At 40.9% G+C, this 15,682-nt stretch overlaps 3 protein-coding genes across 3 annotated transcripts in view; 2 read left to right on the top strand and 1 right to left on the bottom strand.

The window, feature by feature from the left end:
- LOC145484669 (uncharacterized) overlaps window positions 1-15,682 on the top strand; it is a 335,301-nt gene that overhangs the window by 38,388 nt on the left and 281,231 nt on the right. The window lies entirely within an intron of this gene.
- LOC145484651 (uncharacterized) overlaps window positions 1-15,682 on the top strand; it is a 57,626-nt gene that overhangs the window by 38,526 nt on the left and 3,418 nt on the right. The window lies entirely within an intron of this gene.
- On the bottom strand, window positions 4,372-9,757 carry LOC145483383 (large ribosomal subunit protein uL11m-like). The gene is made up of 4 exons (XM_081461886.1): window positions 9,469-9,757; window positions 9,283-9,378; window positions 7,581-7,674; window positions 4,372-5,517 (listed from the first exon to the last, which is right to left on the bottom strand). Exons 1-4 carry the CDS (start codon window positions 9,559-9,561, stop codon window positions 5,345-5,347), a joined length of 456 nt encoding a protein of 151 aa, XP_081318012.1. The 5' UTR covers window positions 9,562-9,757; the 3' UTR covers window positions 4,372-5,344.

The following is a 15,682-nucleotide window of genomic DNA, read 5'->3' as shown; positions in this document are numbered from 1 at the left end:
AAAACATGACTCGATTAACCTCGCCGTCTCACAGGCTCTTAATGATAATCGGGTTTCTGACACGGAGTTTCAACTGATCACATGTGAAAATGCAAAAATATCGCCAGCTTAAAGAGACTTTACGCTCGAACTTCGCGCGAATACAAAAAAATCCAGTCCAGCCAGATATCGAAAAAATAAGAAACCAGGTTCGGGAAGAATATAGAAAAAAACTTGCAGATTAAACAGCAGGTTTGAACTAAATTTTGAGCGAAAAAACACAAAACTCTCTCTTAGTCTTATAAAAAACAGGTGATTGTGTTACACCGCGTTACCTTCACGCGTAACGCAGTGCTCGCTCGCTGCTCGCTGGCTGTCCTTTGCCTAGCCCCGGCTAGGACTTTTCCCGCCGCTGACAACGCGGCTGTCCCGTTTTACCTCCGGACGAGGTTTAAGATTCCGAGGGACTTGTGAGCACCTCCCAGTCTCCCCTGGGCCGGGACGGGTCCACCCGGGGTTGCCACCGTGGACGGTCTCACCCCATACCCCTGACAAGCGCCTGTACGTGTCGTATTAGGAATCAGAAGTGCCCACCCTTACATCCCAAAGCACCATCATTTGCTCGCCGATCCTTTCACTTGTGGTGTGCTCTCTGTCCTTCGCAGGTTTTCACACATACGCATGCGCTTTTGGGTGGCGAGATGATGACATGCGAGATGATGTCATGCTTGAGCTATATTTAGAGCTTGGCTGAATAAATTATATCCCAACAACAGTTCTGAAGGCTAAAATGCTTGTGCTGTTCCACGCTATTTTCTTTATTTTCACGGAACTTTCTACGCCCGTTTGGCAGAAAGAGGTCAGACAGATAACATATCAAGTCGTTGAAGCCATGCGAGAAGCAGAGGAAACTTAAACAGGCTCGATCGAGGCCCTTGTTCAAGAATATTTCATGTTACGAGCGATCGAATGCTGCGATCGAATCTTGCTGTTTTCTCGTTTCCTCCTGCTCGCTTCACTTCGGCAGCTTCTGTGGTGAAAAAATAACTTAAAGCGCGTTGGCTGGGCGTATTTTCTTGGTGAATTCTGTTCTGGTTCGTTATTTTCGGCCCAAACAAAAAAATCTTGAGTTGTCCTCCATGTTTTTCTGTACCGCTCGGCCAAGGGCCTGGGGGAATATTTGATTCCAGTCTTTCTGAAAAAAAATGCCACGCAACTCGCCGATTTCAAAACAAAACTTTTGCTTCGAACAAAGGTTAGTTGCCGCCTTTTTCGCTAACGCTCCCGGCCAAAAAGGAACCACTCGTACCAATCATAACCATCCCCAGAGCATACTTTTAAAAAATTCTTGTACACAGAGGTGGCTTCTACGAGAGGTATTATCGGCGGGCTTAGCGTTGCTTTATGAACATTTCCCTCCTTTTTCGAAACAGGGTAAACAACACTCCTCGAAATAACAGTCCGGATATTCGAAACAAATAACCATCGGCACAATCTGCTCCCTGTATTGGCAGAAAGGCAGTTTTAAAATATTCTTGTGTACCTTGTCCCACCCTATTTCATTTTTTTCCTTAATTTTTATCGCGATGTACTCCTTGAGAATCATCTCACGAAGCTCTGGAGGGAGATTTTGGATGGCCTCGGAAAGTCCACAGGCAGCCATGTCGGCGTAGTATACACTGAGCATGCACTTCTCCAATAGGAAAAATTTTCTGGCACAGTTTTGTACAAACAAGTGAAGGGCACATCTGCGCATATTGTTTACGCACGATGGACCAGCTTTTTCGCTTTTCTGTTGCGTTACACACACAGTTCTGGCACACACACACACATATAAAGTGGGGGTTCTGGACACTGTGGGCAGCAAGAGGGCAAAAACCGGCCGAAAAAAGCCCCCCAGTTACTTCTCCGAAGCTTTAATCTGAGGAGAAGAAACTGGGGGGCTTTTTCGGCCGGTTTTTGCCCTCTTGCTGCCCACTGTGCCAGAACCCCCACTTTATATGTGTGTATCGATTAGTTGCAACTTTATCAGTTCTTTCTCAAGTATTTGAAAAAAATGATTTATAAGCGACTCAGTAATTATAGTATAGAAAAGTTAGATATTCTATTCAGTTCGATACCAGTTGGTTTCCGTGATGGTCATTCGACAGTTTAGGCCTTAACTGAACTTACTAACACTCTTAGGAAGGCCATCCATAGCAATCTGTGTACCTGTGGTATACTTTTGGACTTCTCAAAAGTATTTGATACTGTAAATCATATAATTTTACTCAAAAAGCTGGAAGCATACAGTGTTAGAGGTCTTCCTTTGAAATGGTTCAGTAACTACCTGACAAACAGGCAAATGCAACATGAAGACGCGAAGACAAAACAGGCAACAGTACACTGTACTAGGAGACATAGAATCTATAGAAACTTTAAGCAGCCTATAGAAACTATAAGCTATGGATTCCCCAGGGGAGCGCACTGGGACCACTTGTGTTTTTTTTTTTTTTTTGTATAAATGACTTACCTTATTGTTCCCTAAGCTTCTAAATGTTTGCGTAGGGTACTAATGTTTTCGCTTCGTCGAACAACTTCAAAACAATTGATGTAACTGCTATATGTCCAGAATTCCCCAGTGAGAAGAAACGTAAACATTACAATATTCAATCCATCTTAATTGTATTCGCAACCATTACTTTAAATCGAGTTGATTTTAGGCCGGATCTGATTGAGATTGTAATTCATCGTGGAAAACCGTGAGATCTCGAGGTTAAATCGTGAGACCGTGGGATGAGTCCTGACGACTAAATCGTGAGAGTTGGAAGGTCTGAGCTCGGTGGTTAGAGCGCGAGTTGATGTCATTTAGACTTTATATTCAACCTTTATATTTATATTTATCTCGAAAACGCAGAATGTGGCCGTCAGTTCACACCCGGGCCTTTGAGGTGGCACCAAGGAGCGCGCGAAATTCGGTTTCTCTTCCGCACGTTGCATTAAGTTGGACAAATAGGCGAATGAACTCCTTAATGCCCCTGGCTGATTATCAGCGGTCAGCAGCCTCAAGCTCGCACACTAACGATACCCCTGGGGGGACTCCCACATTGAAATAACGGGGGTTGCTCGTCGTACCTTTTAGGGGTTAAACGAGAAGCTGCTAGAAGTAATCAAAGATTATCAGTGCGTTCAACGCCGTCACTTTAATATAGACACCTTAAATGATTTCACTAGCTGATTTTCAACCTTTGTCTATTGCTAAAATCAACATTTTTCATCAACAACCGGAGTTTTACAGACATATATATCATAGTGTCAAAGTCCATGCCAGTGAAGAGGTCCCCTATATAAACTACGTTGCGAGACGGCGCCAGTTTCCGTAGCCGTCAAAAGTTTAATAATAGGACTTAAATATTTACATCAGCCTTCAAATTTCGTGATAAATTTCCCACATTAACTAGTGATGTTTAAGCGTAAAAGCTAATTTGTAAAAGTATATTTTCTACGAACATTATTCTAAGCTGGAAGCTCAATTACAAGCAAACATTTACAATCGCATGCTCGTTCATCGAAAACAAACTGTCTCCGTGTGACTGATTCGATTATGTCCCCTTATGAATAAAGTAGACAGTATTTATATTTCCGTTCCTTGGTTCAAACTCACTCTTATGGATCTTGCCTTCAGAGTACTTTTCCACCGATTCCAAACAGTATTCGACTGGATGAAGACTGACCTATCTATCGCGACTGGAACTAAGCAACAAATGCAATCTAATACAGCTGTTCCCACGGTTGACATCCCAAAGCCAAGGCGATTTAAAGTCGTGTTCGTGAACATATAAAATAAACAAGGAAAATTCCCTCAGATTCCGATAAGGGCTACCGCTGAGAGTACAAAATGGCAAAACCTACGGCGACTGATGAATGAAAAGAAAGATCCAGCGCAAAGACGACCTCACATGGCCTGCTCACATGCTCACATTCATCACGTCTTAGTAACGGTATCAGTTTACTGGCCGTGACATGCCCCTGCAAAAATCAAGCGAGGTGGCCATTTTGGTGTCCTTACAGGAATGTGGATTTTTTCTGCATGTAACCGTGCACAGGAAAACCAACTCCAGAAAGCCACAGGTCAAAATTAGGTTTACGCAAAAACGCGGTTTGGGTACCTCTAAGGGTGTTTAGCCTTAAAAGTCCACAGCGGGTGCTTTCGCGGTATCTTTTAGGGTATTGAGTTGAAAAAATATGACAGGAGATAATGTGTTGTGTAAGAATTGGCACCTCTTAGGGGAAAAACAATTCAAGCCACGCCCACAAAACAGGATCTTGGTACTTCTTGGGTTTTATTTTCGAAACTTCCGTCAAGCACCCCTCCCCCCCCCCCCCCTCCCCTACCACCACCACCACCACCGGGACGATACCATCTCAAAAATTATATTTACACCTCGGGATTTACACTTAATTGTATACATAACGCGTAAGCCGTCCTTTGGAAAGACAAAAACTCGAAGCAAAACTCTATCCCAAAATTTTACACGTGAATTGTCAACTCAAACTCCGCACAATTTTTCACTCAAAACGTTAACCTCTCGCATTATTTAGTTTTATCACTTGTGTTTCTTTTTAACGTAGCTACATTTATTTACTGATGGCATATTTTGAAAACTTGAGGCGATACTTTTCATGTTTGTCACTGATTACAATAGTATATCTCAGTTCCTGGCAATCATAACCTCTGCGGTGTTTTTTTTTTTTTTTTTCTAACTTGATAAACTACTGTATTTGAAAGAAATTTAATTTACACGTTTTGCAGAAATGATTTACAAGAAAAACAAGATCTTAGCTATTCTGTCAACATAAGATGTCTTTTCAAGTCTATGTATACCGAACTGAATATTCTGTCTCTGTCTTTTACAAAGAAGAATCGTCTGGAAAATCTTCTCAAATGCCAGTCAAGATATTGCTCCTGAGATGATAAGTTCGCCATTCCCATCGCCTGTCTTTTTTTTTTTTTTTTCGATATTTGAAAAGAAGATAAGAAAGTCTATATTTGAGAAGAAATTCTGTTCCTCACTCTATCTATTGCATACTCCTTCACATCTTCCTTGAAGGAAGTATCTCTTTCTTGTCTAACTCTAGGACCAACCAGGTGATCTAGCAATGCATTTCACTGAGTCTGCGGAACAGTTAACCTCTTTTGGCAAGGCACACTATCTTTTCTAAAATGTTGCATGTTAATCGAAAGAAACGACCTCGCTTCTATAATATCTTTCCTAAAATATTGCGTGACAATCCGAAAGATACGATTTCGTGACAGTCCAAGAGTAAAGATAACGTGACAATCTAACGAACATCTTTGAAGGAACCTAACGCAATTGGCATTGTGTCACGTATCTTCATCTCTGCCAGGAACAACCTCAATGCCCATACTTCTTGTTGAGCCGATGATTATCTTGCACAAGCTTTCCATTGGTACATTCTTCATCGACGAGTCTTGCTTCTTGATTTTGGCAATTTCATAAATCTGCTTCAGGGTCACTGTACCAGCAACTTCTCTGCCTAAGAGTACAGGGAAGAACAATAAGGCTCAGAAAAGTTTGAAATGTGTCTTCTCAAAAGACTCTGACTGAAAATTTTCAGTCACATGTTCTTTCCCAGTACAAATTCTGTCCAGACCCCAAATTCCAATCCTATTCCCATTCTTTTGTTCGTGATTCCCAGTCCCAGAGACCCAAGTCCCAGGGACCTATGTCCCAGGGACCCAAATCTCATTTTCCCAGAGGAAAAACAAGAAGATCTGTTAGATCTTAAAACCGCGCTTTTAAAATTTAACTGTTTTCTGAGCACTACAGTCGCAACGCAGTGCACATTCGAAAGTAATCCTTGATGATTCATTGATTACTGTAGACATCACATCACTTGATCAACACAGACTGTACTATTGCACCATCAGTCGTAGCCGTTGTGAAATCTCTGATGACGTAATAGTGTTAATCTGGAACTTTCTTTGGGATATGTATGGGCATGAAGATACGAACACTATTAACAACAGCTTTCTTTCTTAAAAGTCAAGTTTAAATTTAATTTTTTCCTTGAGTAAAGGGCTAGCAAAGAAGTCACACGAGTCACATAATTCAAGAATTGCGTTATCGACGGCTATCTTTAGTACGGCGGTTATTTCCCTACCAATGACGTAATCATTGCATGTCCTGACATGTTCTTTGCTTGGCTTGCAAATATTTCATTTTCCTTCCGATCTATGAACTCGCTGCGGTGAAACAGCCAAAGAATTTACTTCATTTGCCTAAAACCACAAGAAATACTCGCAAACTTGCAAATAAATTGATGACCGTCGCTTCTGGCGAAATAAACTTCCAAAGTAAACACGATCTTATTAGTCACGTAGCGAAAGTGAAAGCTGCAACGTCAACGCATTCCATGGCTGACGTAATACCTTTTTTTAGCGTATTTATTATTCTCTTTGAATCCAACGCTTCGATAAAACCAAAAGAAAATATATTTTACCCACAACAAAGGAAACAATATCCGTAAAATTATCCGTGTATTAATGTTTTAACAGCTTCTGGCGGAAAAAACATCACACGTTGCGTGACTTGGAATTTGGCCGGGCGGAGGTCTGCGTCTGGTCACCGACAAAAAAAAAAAAAATAAACCACGGGTAAACCTAGAACCGCGCTCGGCCCATGGCCGCGCGGTTAAAAATACATTAGGCAGGGGTTACATTATGTGCCGGACACCGGTTAAAAAGCTGGCTACTTCAATTGCTGAGCCACTTACTTTTCGTGAAATAATACATATGTATTTGAAGCGGCAAGAGGTAATTAAGGGAAAAACAGTTTGTTTGCGATGAGACTGAACCTTGACTGTCTTTTTCTCAGGACAGTCAAGGCTGCAGCTAAGGAGGGGGGATGGGGTACCGTTAGAGTGTGGTGTATGTTTTCAATTACGCTAGTGCTGTAGGATAAAAATTGAAAAATCTCTTTGTATCCCTTATTATTATTAACTGCAAAAAAATTTAAGCCTTTTCATTGGCTCAGCCATCATGGTTTATGAGCCATTATACCATGCTCTACAAACATGGTAAGCATAAGTTAAGCACGATTTTTTGGGGCATTTTCATTTTTATTTTAGTCCAGCTTTCTAAATTTTGGGGGTGTTTTTAATAAAACAGTTATTCCACTTGCGCTTGTTGGATATGAGATGATTACAGCCAGCTTCCCGCTATGCGCCTCGTTGGCTATCTACCATCTCATATCCAACGCATGCTCGTGATTTATTGTTAACTATTCTTGGCATTTTGACCTCTTCCAAAATTGATGTTTTCTAAGAAACATCTCCAAGAGAATGTGTAAAATAACATTTCAAAGCCTCTCAATTTCAAACTTTTCTGGGGAGCATGCCCCCAGATCTCCCCAGAGGCTTGTTCATTCAGTACTCAAATCAGTGTCAGCTGTCTACTTCATGAAACAAGCCTTAAATTACTCCCTAAATCAATGAGAACCCTGCGTTACATCTTGACCTGGTAATTTGACACTTGAATTCAACCTGATGCTTGATAGGCCAATGGAATAAAGAATGCTGAGGCAAGGACATCTGGGTACCTGATTTATGTGCTCCTTTCTCAATCCCTGCTGCTGCTTTGAGGAAATAGGACACTGGAGGAGTATTTGTCTCAAATGTATAAGTCCTGTCAGCCTGAAATATGAAAGAAAATGTGACCTGCTAGCAGGATGTTTTTCTCTCAAAATCAGGTAGGGAGTATGAGGTGAGCTGTTTGAGACTAGCCCCTTCTCATCCATACAGCCCCACTGCATTTAGGCTTGCAGATAATTATAGACAAAGATCAGACCCTAAGAGAGAAGACTAGCTGCCAGCAGTCTAAAGGAAATGTTGATAACAGCACCTTACTGGGACTTTGGACAGCAAGGGCACTCAAGCTCCCTACCCAACCACTGTCTGGGAAATTATAAACTTTTGTTGACAAGTAATTGTTTTGTAATGAATGTTCCCAAAATGCAGGGAATAGCATGTCATGGCTAGAAAGCCAGATAACTTTTGTGGCAAAGCTAAGAAAATGAATCAGCGAGCAATGCAACAGGTGGGGAGGCAATGTAATGTGATACTGTCACTGATAGTGTCATGCAATGCAAAAGCTTGAAAATTAAAATGTATTCCATTACATAACATGAACCCAGTTGAGCAAAAAACTTTGTGAAATGTGAAGTTCTTTGAGTGTCTGATATCTGATGAAACTGAGACCTCAGGCCCCAGTTGTTTGAAGACTGCATAATGCTATCCACCAGATAAATCGCTATCCACTGTATAAGTGTTAACAAACCAAACCATGCTATCCGATTGATATTGATTTATCTGGTGGATAGCGTTATCCACCTTTTGAACAAACCAAGCCAGAAGGATATATTTTTTACTTTGGAATATGACAACATCACATGAAAACTGGTAATAGGTTACTAGGTGCTGTCAAACCTTGTGTTTTTAGTGAAGCTTAATAATTAGCTTATCTTATTACCGCTGTTTCTGGAAAAACTGAAAAATTTACCGAGATCGGAGCATGCTAAATTTCTCACTACCCTGGCTCCCTGTAACCATGGCCTGTACTGTCCACTGATCAGTTCTCGTGGCTTTACCCCTCTTGCATGTGAGCCAATGGTGAGCTTGCTCACAGGCTGTTAGAACATTTCAAAGAACACACATTGTAAAATTTCCCAGGTTGTCATGCTTTCTTTACAAAGATGTGCTCTTTCCCCAAGTATCAAACCCTCCAGTCCAGCTAAACTAGTTGTGACGTTGCTAGTATTTATGGTGTAGCAGTTTTCAATTATGTTCCAATTCTCAAACTGAAACATTTTGGGGGCACGCCCCATTGATTATACAACCCCAAGGTTCTGGCCATGCCATGCACCCCCTCCCCTACCCTAGAAATTGTGGATCTACCCCTGCCAATCAATGAGTTTTACCCAGCTACAGATGGACATTACACTTAAGGTCTGGAGAGCAATATGTTACTGTTAGAAATACTATCCTGAGATACTGCTCTGAAATACTATATATCCTGAGGTTTGAGAAATTAAACAGCTTTGGAGAATAACAGAGAGGGTTTAAAATATCTGTAACATACCAGACTACTTGTTAAATTTGACCAAAGATAGAGGGAACTACAAAAAAGGACTGGATTGTGAACCGACCAAAAGTAACTTTTGCACCTCAATCTTTCGTACAATACAGGCTCAAGAAAATCGCGGAAAAGCTTAGCTACTGGGGCGTTTATCATACACAAATTACCTTGTAATGGATGATTGTGGGGATCGGAACTCCAGTTATGATGTGTTGTGTTCGTTCGTTGAACTCTTTGCAAAACTGAGCTATGTTCACCCCGCGCTATAAAAAGCCAATCAAAACAGAAAAGTAATTCTTCCAAAGCTCTTGTAAATAAAACGAACTCGAGACGATAGCAAAGAAAATTTTTACCTGACCAAGAGAAGGGCCTAACGGAGGAGAAGGAGTTGCTTTTCCAGCTGCAATGTACGTTCGCAGAACACCACTCATTTGCTTGGCCGCCATCTTGAATATGAACGAGCAACAATCCCAGATTACCTTGCGCGATCTGCAGGACGAAGAGGAGGTTTCCCCCACCGACCCAGAATGCACTAGTACGGGGTTTTCCCTCTAGGTTTTTTCTGGTTCCCATGCTAATTAGGGTAATTGTTATCAAAATACCTCTGCGGCATCAAAATTTAAATAAGACAGGAAAAACGACGCGAATTCTCCCGAAAGTGAAACTTCTCGTTTAAGTTTCTTCCCCTGTCACTGAGCTGTGCTAAGTAACCGGGGTATGTTATCAAAGAACAAACGGAAGGGGAGAACTTGGTGTCTGATCTAACTCTCTGCTGCGAAAAGAGCTAGAATTTCTCCCAGGTGCTTTTATTGTAAGAGTAGTCCCAATTCCTTGAAAAGATAGAGCAAACGCGAAGATTGGATTCTGCGATCGATCGAAAAATCCCAACAATGGAGGAGTCTCTTGAGAAACTCATTAGAAAGAACGATGTTCTGGGACAAATTGGAAACCTGGTGATCGAACGAGATGCTGTTTGGAAACGAAACGAAACTGAAGTGACGCTACGAAAGCACAAACATTTCGGAAACGAAATCGTTCTTCTTCTTCACGTCAGATGGCGTCCGTTGCCGTCACCCTTCATGCAAGAACAAGAACTTGAAAGCAGCGAAACGTGGCCAGGGAAAACGGGATCTGTACCTTTGCTGCGATTATCGAGAGGAGCTGAAAAGCCGTATTTGTCGAGCCTTCGAGAAGGTAACGATAGAGTTCTCCATCGGTAAATTCACCTCAGAGCCAGGCCGCTTTGAAGGATACACATCACTGATCCTTGAAGGAACCTACCGTAACGCTTGGAAGCTCCCTACCATAAGAGACACATCTGAAATCGTGAATGTGAAAAATTTCTTGACCATAAACAGTACCCTGCTGAACCCTGATAATGATAACTTGGGGATTGCCGTGCCTCCTGTCTTTCACATTTTCCGCCTTATGTTACAGAACACACGGAGCATGGACAAACTCCCGCAGAGCCTGCTAAGCTTCCTTTTAAGAAGTTGTATGCACGATCCTGTTCGCCTTCGGGGTCATCTACACATGGGTGTCACTAGCAAACCTGGGGAACCAGATAGGGGTTGGTGTGGGTGGATGCATTGGCCCAGTCGGTTTTGTTTTGGGACCCTTGGGTGGGGCCGCTGGTATTGCCATAGGAGGGTTTTTGGGAGGCTTTATTGGCAGTGAGATTTACAAGCTCACAAAAGAGCACAGTGACCAGGAGGACCTAGCCAGAAATGGATGACGGCTGTACTGGAAAGTGGAAATTCAAGAGCAATGGCAAATCAGTTTAATCCAAACCTACTGATGTATATCATTAATGGGAACATTAATGGTGGTGTGCGAATGAATTTGAGGCGCCTCGAGTAGTTTAGGCATCTCATGCTCTCTGATAGATTAAGTTTATCCACCTAAGCACTCGACTGAATTCCATGGATTATTTTATTACTGACTGTAGCATAGAGTCCTAAAGCGATGACGTCACGTTACCATGACGCCGAAAAAGTCGGTTCTAAACAAACTCGTATTGCTTTTCAAAATGGCGACGCTTTCTATCGCGTCGTTGCTTTCCTATTTTTCGACCAATTGCAACTTTGGCTGTTTTTTCTCAAGTATTTGAAAAATTGATTTTTAAGCAACTCAGTAATATTCTACTTGAATACCAGCTCGGTTTTCGTAATAGCCGTTTGACAGCCCAGGCCATAACTCAACTTACTGACACACTTAGGAAGGCCATCGATAGCAATCTATATATCTGTGGTATATGTTTGGACTTCTCAAAAGCATTTTGATACCGTAAATCATATAATTTTACTGAAAAAGCTAGAAGCATACAGTGTTGGAGGTCTTCCTTTGAAATGGTTCAGTAGCTACCTGACAAACAGACAACATGAAGACCTGAAGACAAAACAGGCAACAGTACACTGTACTAGGAGACATAGAATCACCTATGGAAACTATGACCTGTGGAGTCATTCCCTAGGGGAGAGCGCTGGGACTACTGCTATTTCTTATTTATTTAAACGACTTAACTAATTGCTGCCATAAGTTAAGCTTCAAAATTTTCGCTGATGGTATTAATGTTTTCCCTTCGGCGAACCACCTTAAAACAATTGATGTCGCTGCTTTGTAAGATTTAATTAAATGGCTCCGAAAAGAGCTGTTCAAAAGAAATGGTAGCTGTATACCTTAAATGAAATTAAGGAACAAGAGTTTGCCAGCATCAGGTGCAAATGACTGGACGACACTTCTCAACACTAAAATGATAAGAGATACTCTCTTTACTAATTCTGAAAATGAAAATGAAAACCACAAGAACTGAGAAGCAACAGCTTGTAGTAGTGTAATGGAACTTCCAGGATATAGTGGGGTTTTAGCACATGTTTGGTTCTAGATCGACGAATCGAAATTTGTATCTGCTGTCAGTATTTACAAAAGTTACCAGACTCATCTGTTCCTTCAAAATAACATCACTTTCTACATCGTTCCAGTCACTGTCATCATTAACACCAAGCTAAAATGAAAGACCAGGGTGTGGTCTAACTTAACATTACTAAAGCCCTGAATTTTATCCATATATTAATTTGTTAAAAGATAATTTGTTAATCAAATGAATCAAAAAGGCTTTCAAAGCCAACTCTTGATATTTGAAACAGTCATGTGTTTAATGTAATTTACATATTATAAGGGCGGTCAAAAAGATATTAAGAGCCACTCTACCTAACCACCGCTTGAGGGGCGGCACAAGGTCGGAAAAATGGAACCCTTGATATTTCGTCCACAGATAACCTATGGTATGCTAAGAATCGTGATATAAGTTTTCGGTTCTAGAGTTTTTACATTTTTGAGAAAATTACGATAAACCGTCGAGGACCCGTGAAGACGAAAAATCACAGAATTGAGGTCAAATCTCATGATCAGATAATCAAACTAGCGTGAAGGCGCATAGCAAATTATGGTTTTCCTTAGTTTATAATTTTATTTAGGAGGTATTGCCAAGCTGCTTTGATGATATTTGAGACTCACAATTGTAATTCCGAATTCCTGGAGACCAAGCGAAGAGAACCGAAATTTCTAGACTTTGAAAATCAAAAATTCCATACCGTTTTCAAATATCTCAAAACATACTCGGTATTATGTAGAATTCTTTCAAAATTCAATTCTAGCAAGTACAAGAGCTGTTTTTGAACGTGATGTAATTTTTTTCTTGGCAAAAGTTATTTCTGAGGCGAGCGGCCCCATGCAAGTTGACATAACGGGCCCTTTGCACGATCCGATCACATGGTACGGAATTAATTGTGCTGGGACGCAAGTTACACAGTGGGATTTCCAAAACAATGGAACTCACACCAGTCCAGCCCGACTGTCCTTTGTTTTGAAACTCTCGTCCTACTCTATAACTAGGTTATATATGCGCCTGGTAGACAGAGAGTTCTTCCTTTGTACTTTCGCTTTTGTGCTGAGATGCTACAACAATTTTCGTCGCGGCTGAAAGGCTACTAACATCATGTTTCTTTAACATTCCCTGGAGGGGAACTTTGAAGTTGTAGCGACTTCTGTAACGCTGCTATATCCAGATGTATCCGGCTTAATGAATAAAGAAGCCTCGATTGTGCTCTGTTCTGTTGTAAAGCACACAAGAAAGAAGTGTAGGCGGGAAAACGGTATAGAGGAAGTCGAGTGTTTCCTCCTACTTCTTGAGTGCTTTACCACTTCCTGAGTGTTTGACAACAGAACAAAGCACAGTCAACGCTTATTTATTTGTTTCATGATAAAGAATGCATTAATTTTCCCGCACGTTTGACTGAATTTTCAACCAAACTTTATTTTCCAAACGAGGAAAAGTGGCGGAAGCGAGCATCTGTTCTCTGATAAAGCACGCTAAAATAAGCCAATCAAAATCCTTATTATGCGATGCTATGAATTTGGGAAAAGAATAATAAGTATTTTCTTAATTTGGAGAAAAGAAACCACATGAAGAGACATATAACTTCATTAAAAAACGAAGACGGCTCAGTTCTACGTAACGCTAAAGAAATACTGGAAGAGGAAGAGAGCTTTTTTAATGGTATATATAAATCGAAAAATATCTCACTTGAAACAAATAACTCCAAACACTTCTTTGACTCACCAGACCTTAAAACCTTGAACAACGAAGAAGCAGAGCGCTGCGAAGGCTTGTTAACAATAAAGGAATGTCCAGATGTGCTTAACAAGTTCCAAAACAACAAATCACCTGGTTCTGACGGGTTCACAATAGAATTTTATAGATTCTTATTGGAGGTGATTGGACATGTTATAGTAGTTAGTTTTAATTACGCATATGATCGCGGTCATTTATTCATCTTCCAACGGCTCGGAATTATTTCCTTGATCCCAAAAACTGGAAATAAAGAATTAGAATATTTAAAAAACTGGAGGCCGATTTCCCTTTTAAATAATGATTATAAAATCGCCACAAGAGCCATTGCAGTCAGAATGGAAAGTGTCTTGCCTAAAATCATTCCTTCAAGCCAAACAGGCTATGTCAAAGGAAGATATATCGACGAAATTATCAGAACTATTACGGATATTATGTGTCTCACCAAGACGTAAAACATTCCGGATTAGCCGTTTTCCTCGATCTCAAAAAAGCATTTGATTCCATTGAGTGGAATTACCTTCAGAAATGCCGGAAAACTTTTAACCTTGGTCCTTAACTGCGGCAGTGGATTAACGTAATATATAGCGACATTTCAAGTTGCATTCTAAACAATGGCTTTGCCACTAAGCAGTTTAATTTGGGAAGGGAAGTCAGGCAAGGCTGTCCTCTGTCTGGTATAAATGATATAAAAGGCATGGAAATAGGTGACACAAACACAATAAAACTTACGCAGTACGCTGATGATAACACTGTTTTTCTTAGAGACGTTCAGTCTAAATAACCTTTTTAATTTAGTTGCTCAGTTCGAAAATTGTTCCCAGAAGAACCTATCTACGCCCTGGGAGTTAATTTTTCGTATGACGAACAACTCGCAACCAAAAAGAGCTTGTTTGATCAACAAGACCCGGCCCCTAAGAAGAATACTAAACATTTGGTCGTCAAGAGATATATCCGTATACGGAAAAATCAATGTAGTAAAGACAATTCCAATGTCAAACCTAACTTTCGTTTGTAGCGTGTTCAACACACCAGACACGTTCCCTAATGAAGTTAACAAGCTGATCTTTGATTATGTATGGAGTACAAAAATCCAAAGGTCAAAAAATCCACCCTGATTAAAAGTAAAGAAAAAGGAGGGCTTAACATGACTGATTTTAGATTGTTTGATAAAGCATAAAAAACATGTTGGGTGAAGCGTCTTTGCTATATGAGGGCGGTCAAGCATGGAAATTAATCCCACTGCGCTTGTTAGAATTGTTCAAATGATTTGATTGGCTAACGAGACAAAAGCTGACAACGCCCAAGCTAAACTTTCGGTTTGGAGTGGCCTTCGAGAGAAGAACGATCGCTTCAAAGTTCGCTTTTTAGTTTGATTTGAAAATAAGGATCTAAAAGGAATCCATAGCTGGACTGTTCACTACCCATCTATTTTTCAACGCACGCAAAAGAAGAAGCGAGCGAAGCGAGCGCGAAGCATGCGAGGGTGGGGACGGGAAGGTGGGTGAACCGAGCCAACGAGTCTCCCGTTTCGCGCTGATGCCCAGTTCTCTAGCGATTCTATCCGTCGTTCAATGATCGAATAAAAATACGAGAAAATAGAGAGCTGTAAACAGTCTAATACATAGCTAGTTCATCGGCAATCACAACCGCCTCGTTGTAGGACAAAGGTTTTGTTTACTATTTATTCTGAAAAGTCTTTATTTCGAGAACTCGATCCGTATAATTTCCGCATTATTTTGGTCTGGGACGGGGAATCGTTTAAATACACTAGTTAGAAGGCTACCGGCTTATCCCAAATTCGTGTCTTATCTACCTTGTCAACGTCGAGCTTTCCACTAGAAGCCAGAGTAGAATAAACAGGCCATGAAAATCTCTAGGTTTTAAGATCATTTTACAGTAGCGGTGAAACCGAGATCGAAGAACTTCTCGATGGC

This window comes from Orbicella franksi, chromosome 4 (assembly GCF_964199315.1).
Source record: "Orbicella franksi chromosome 4, jaOrbFran1.1, whole genome shotgun sequence".
Classification (NCBI taxonomy): domain Eukaryota; kingdom Metazoa; phylum Cnidaria; class Anthozoa; order Scleractinia; family Merulinidae; genus Orbicella; species Orbicella franksi.
The sequence above is the reverse complement of the archived record's forward strand: the minus strand, read 5'-3'. Positions and strand labels throughout refer to the sequence as shown.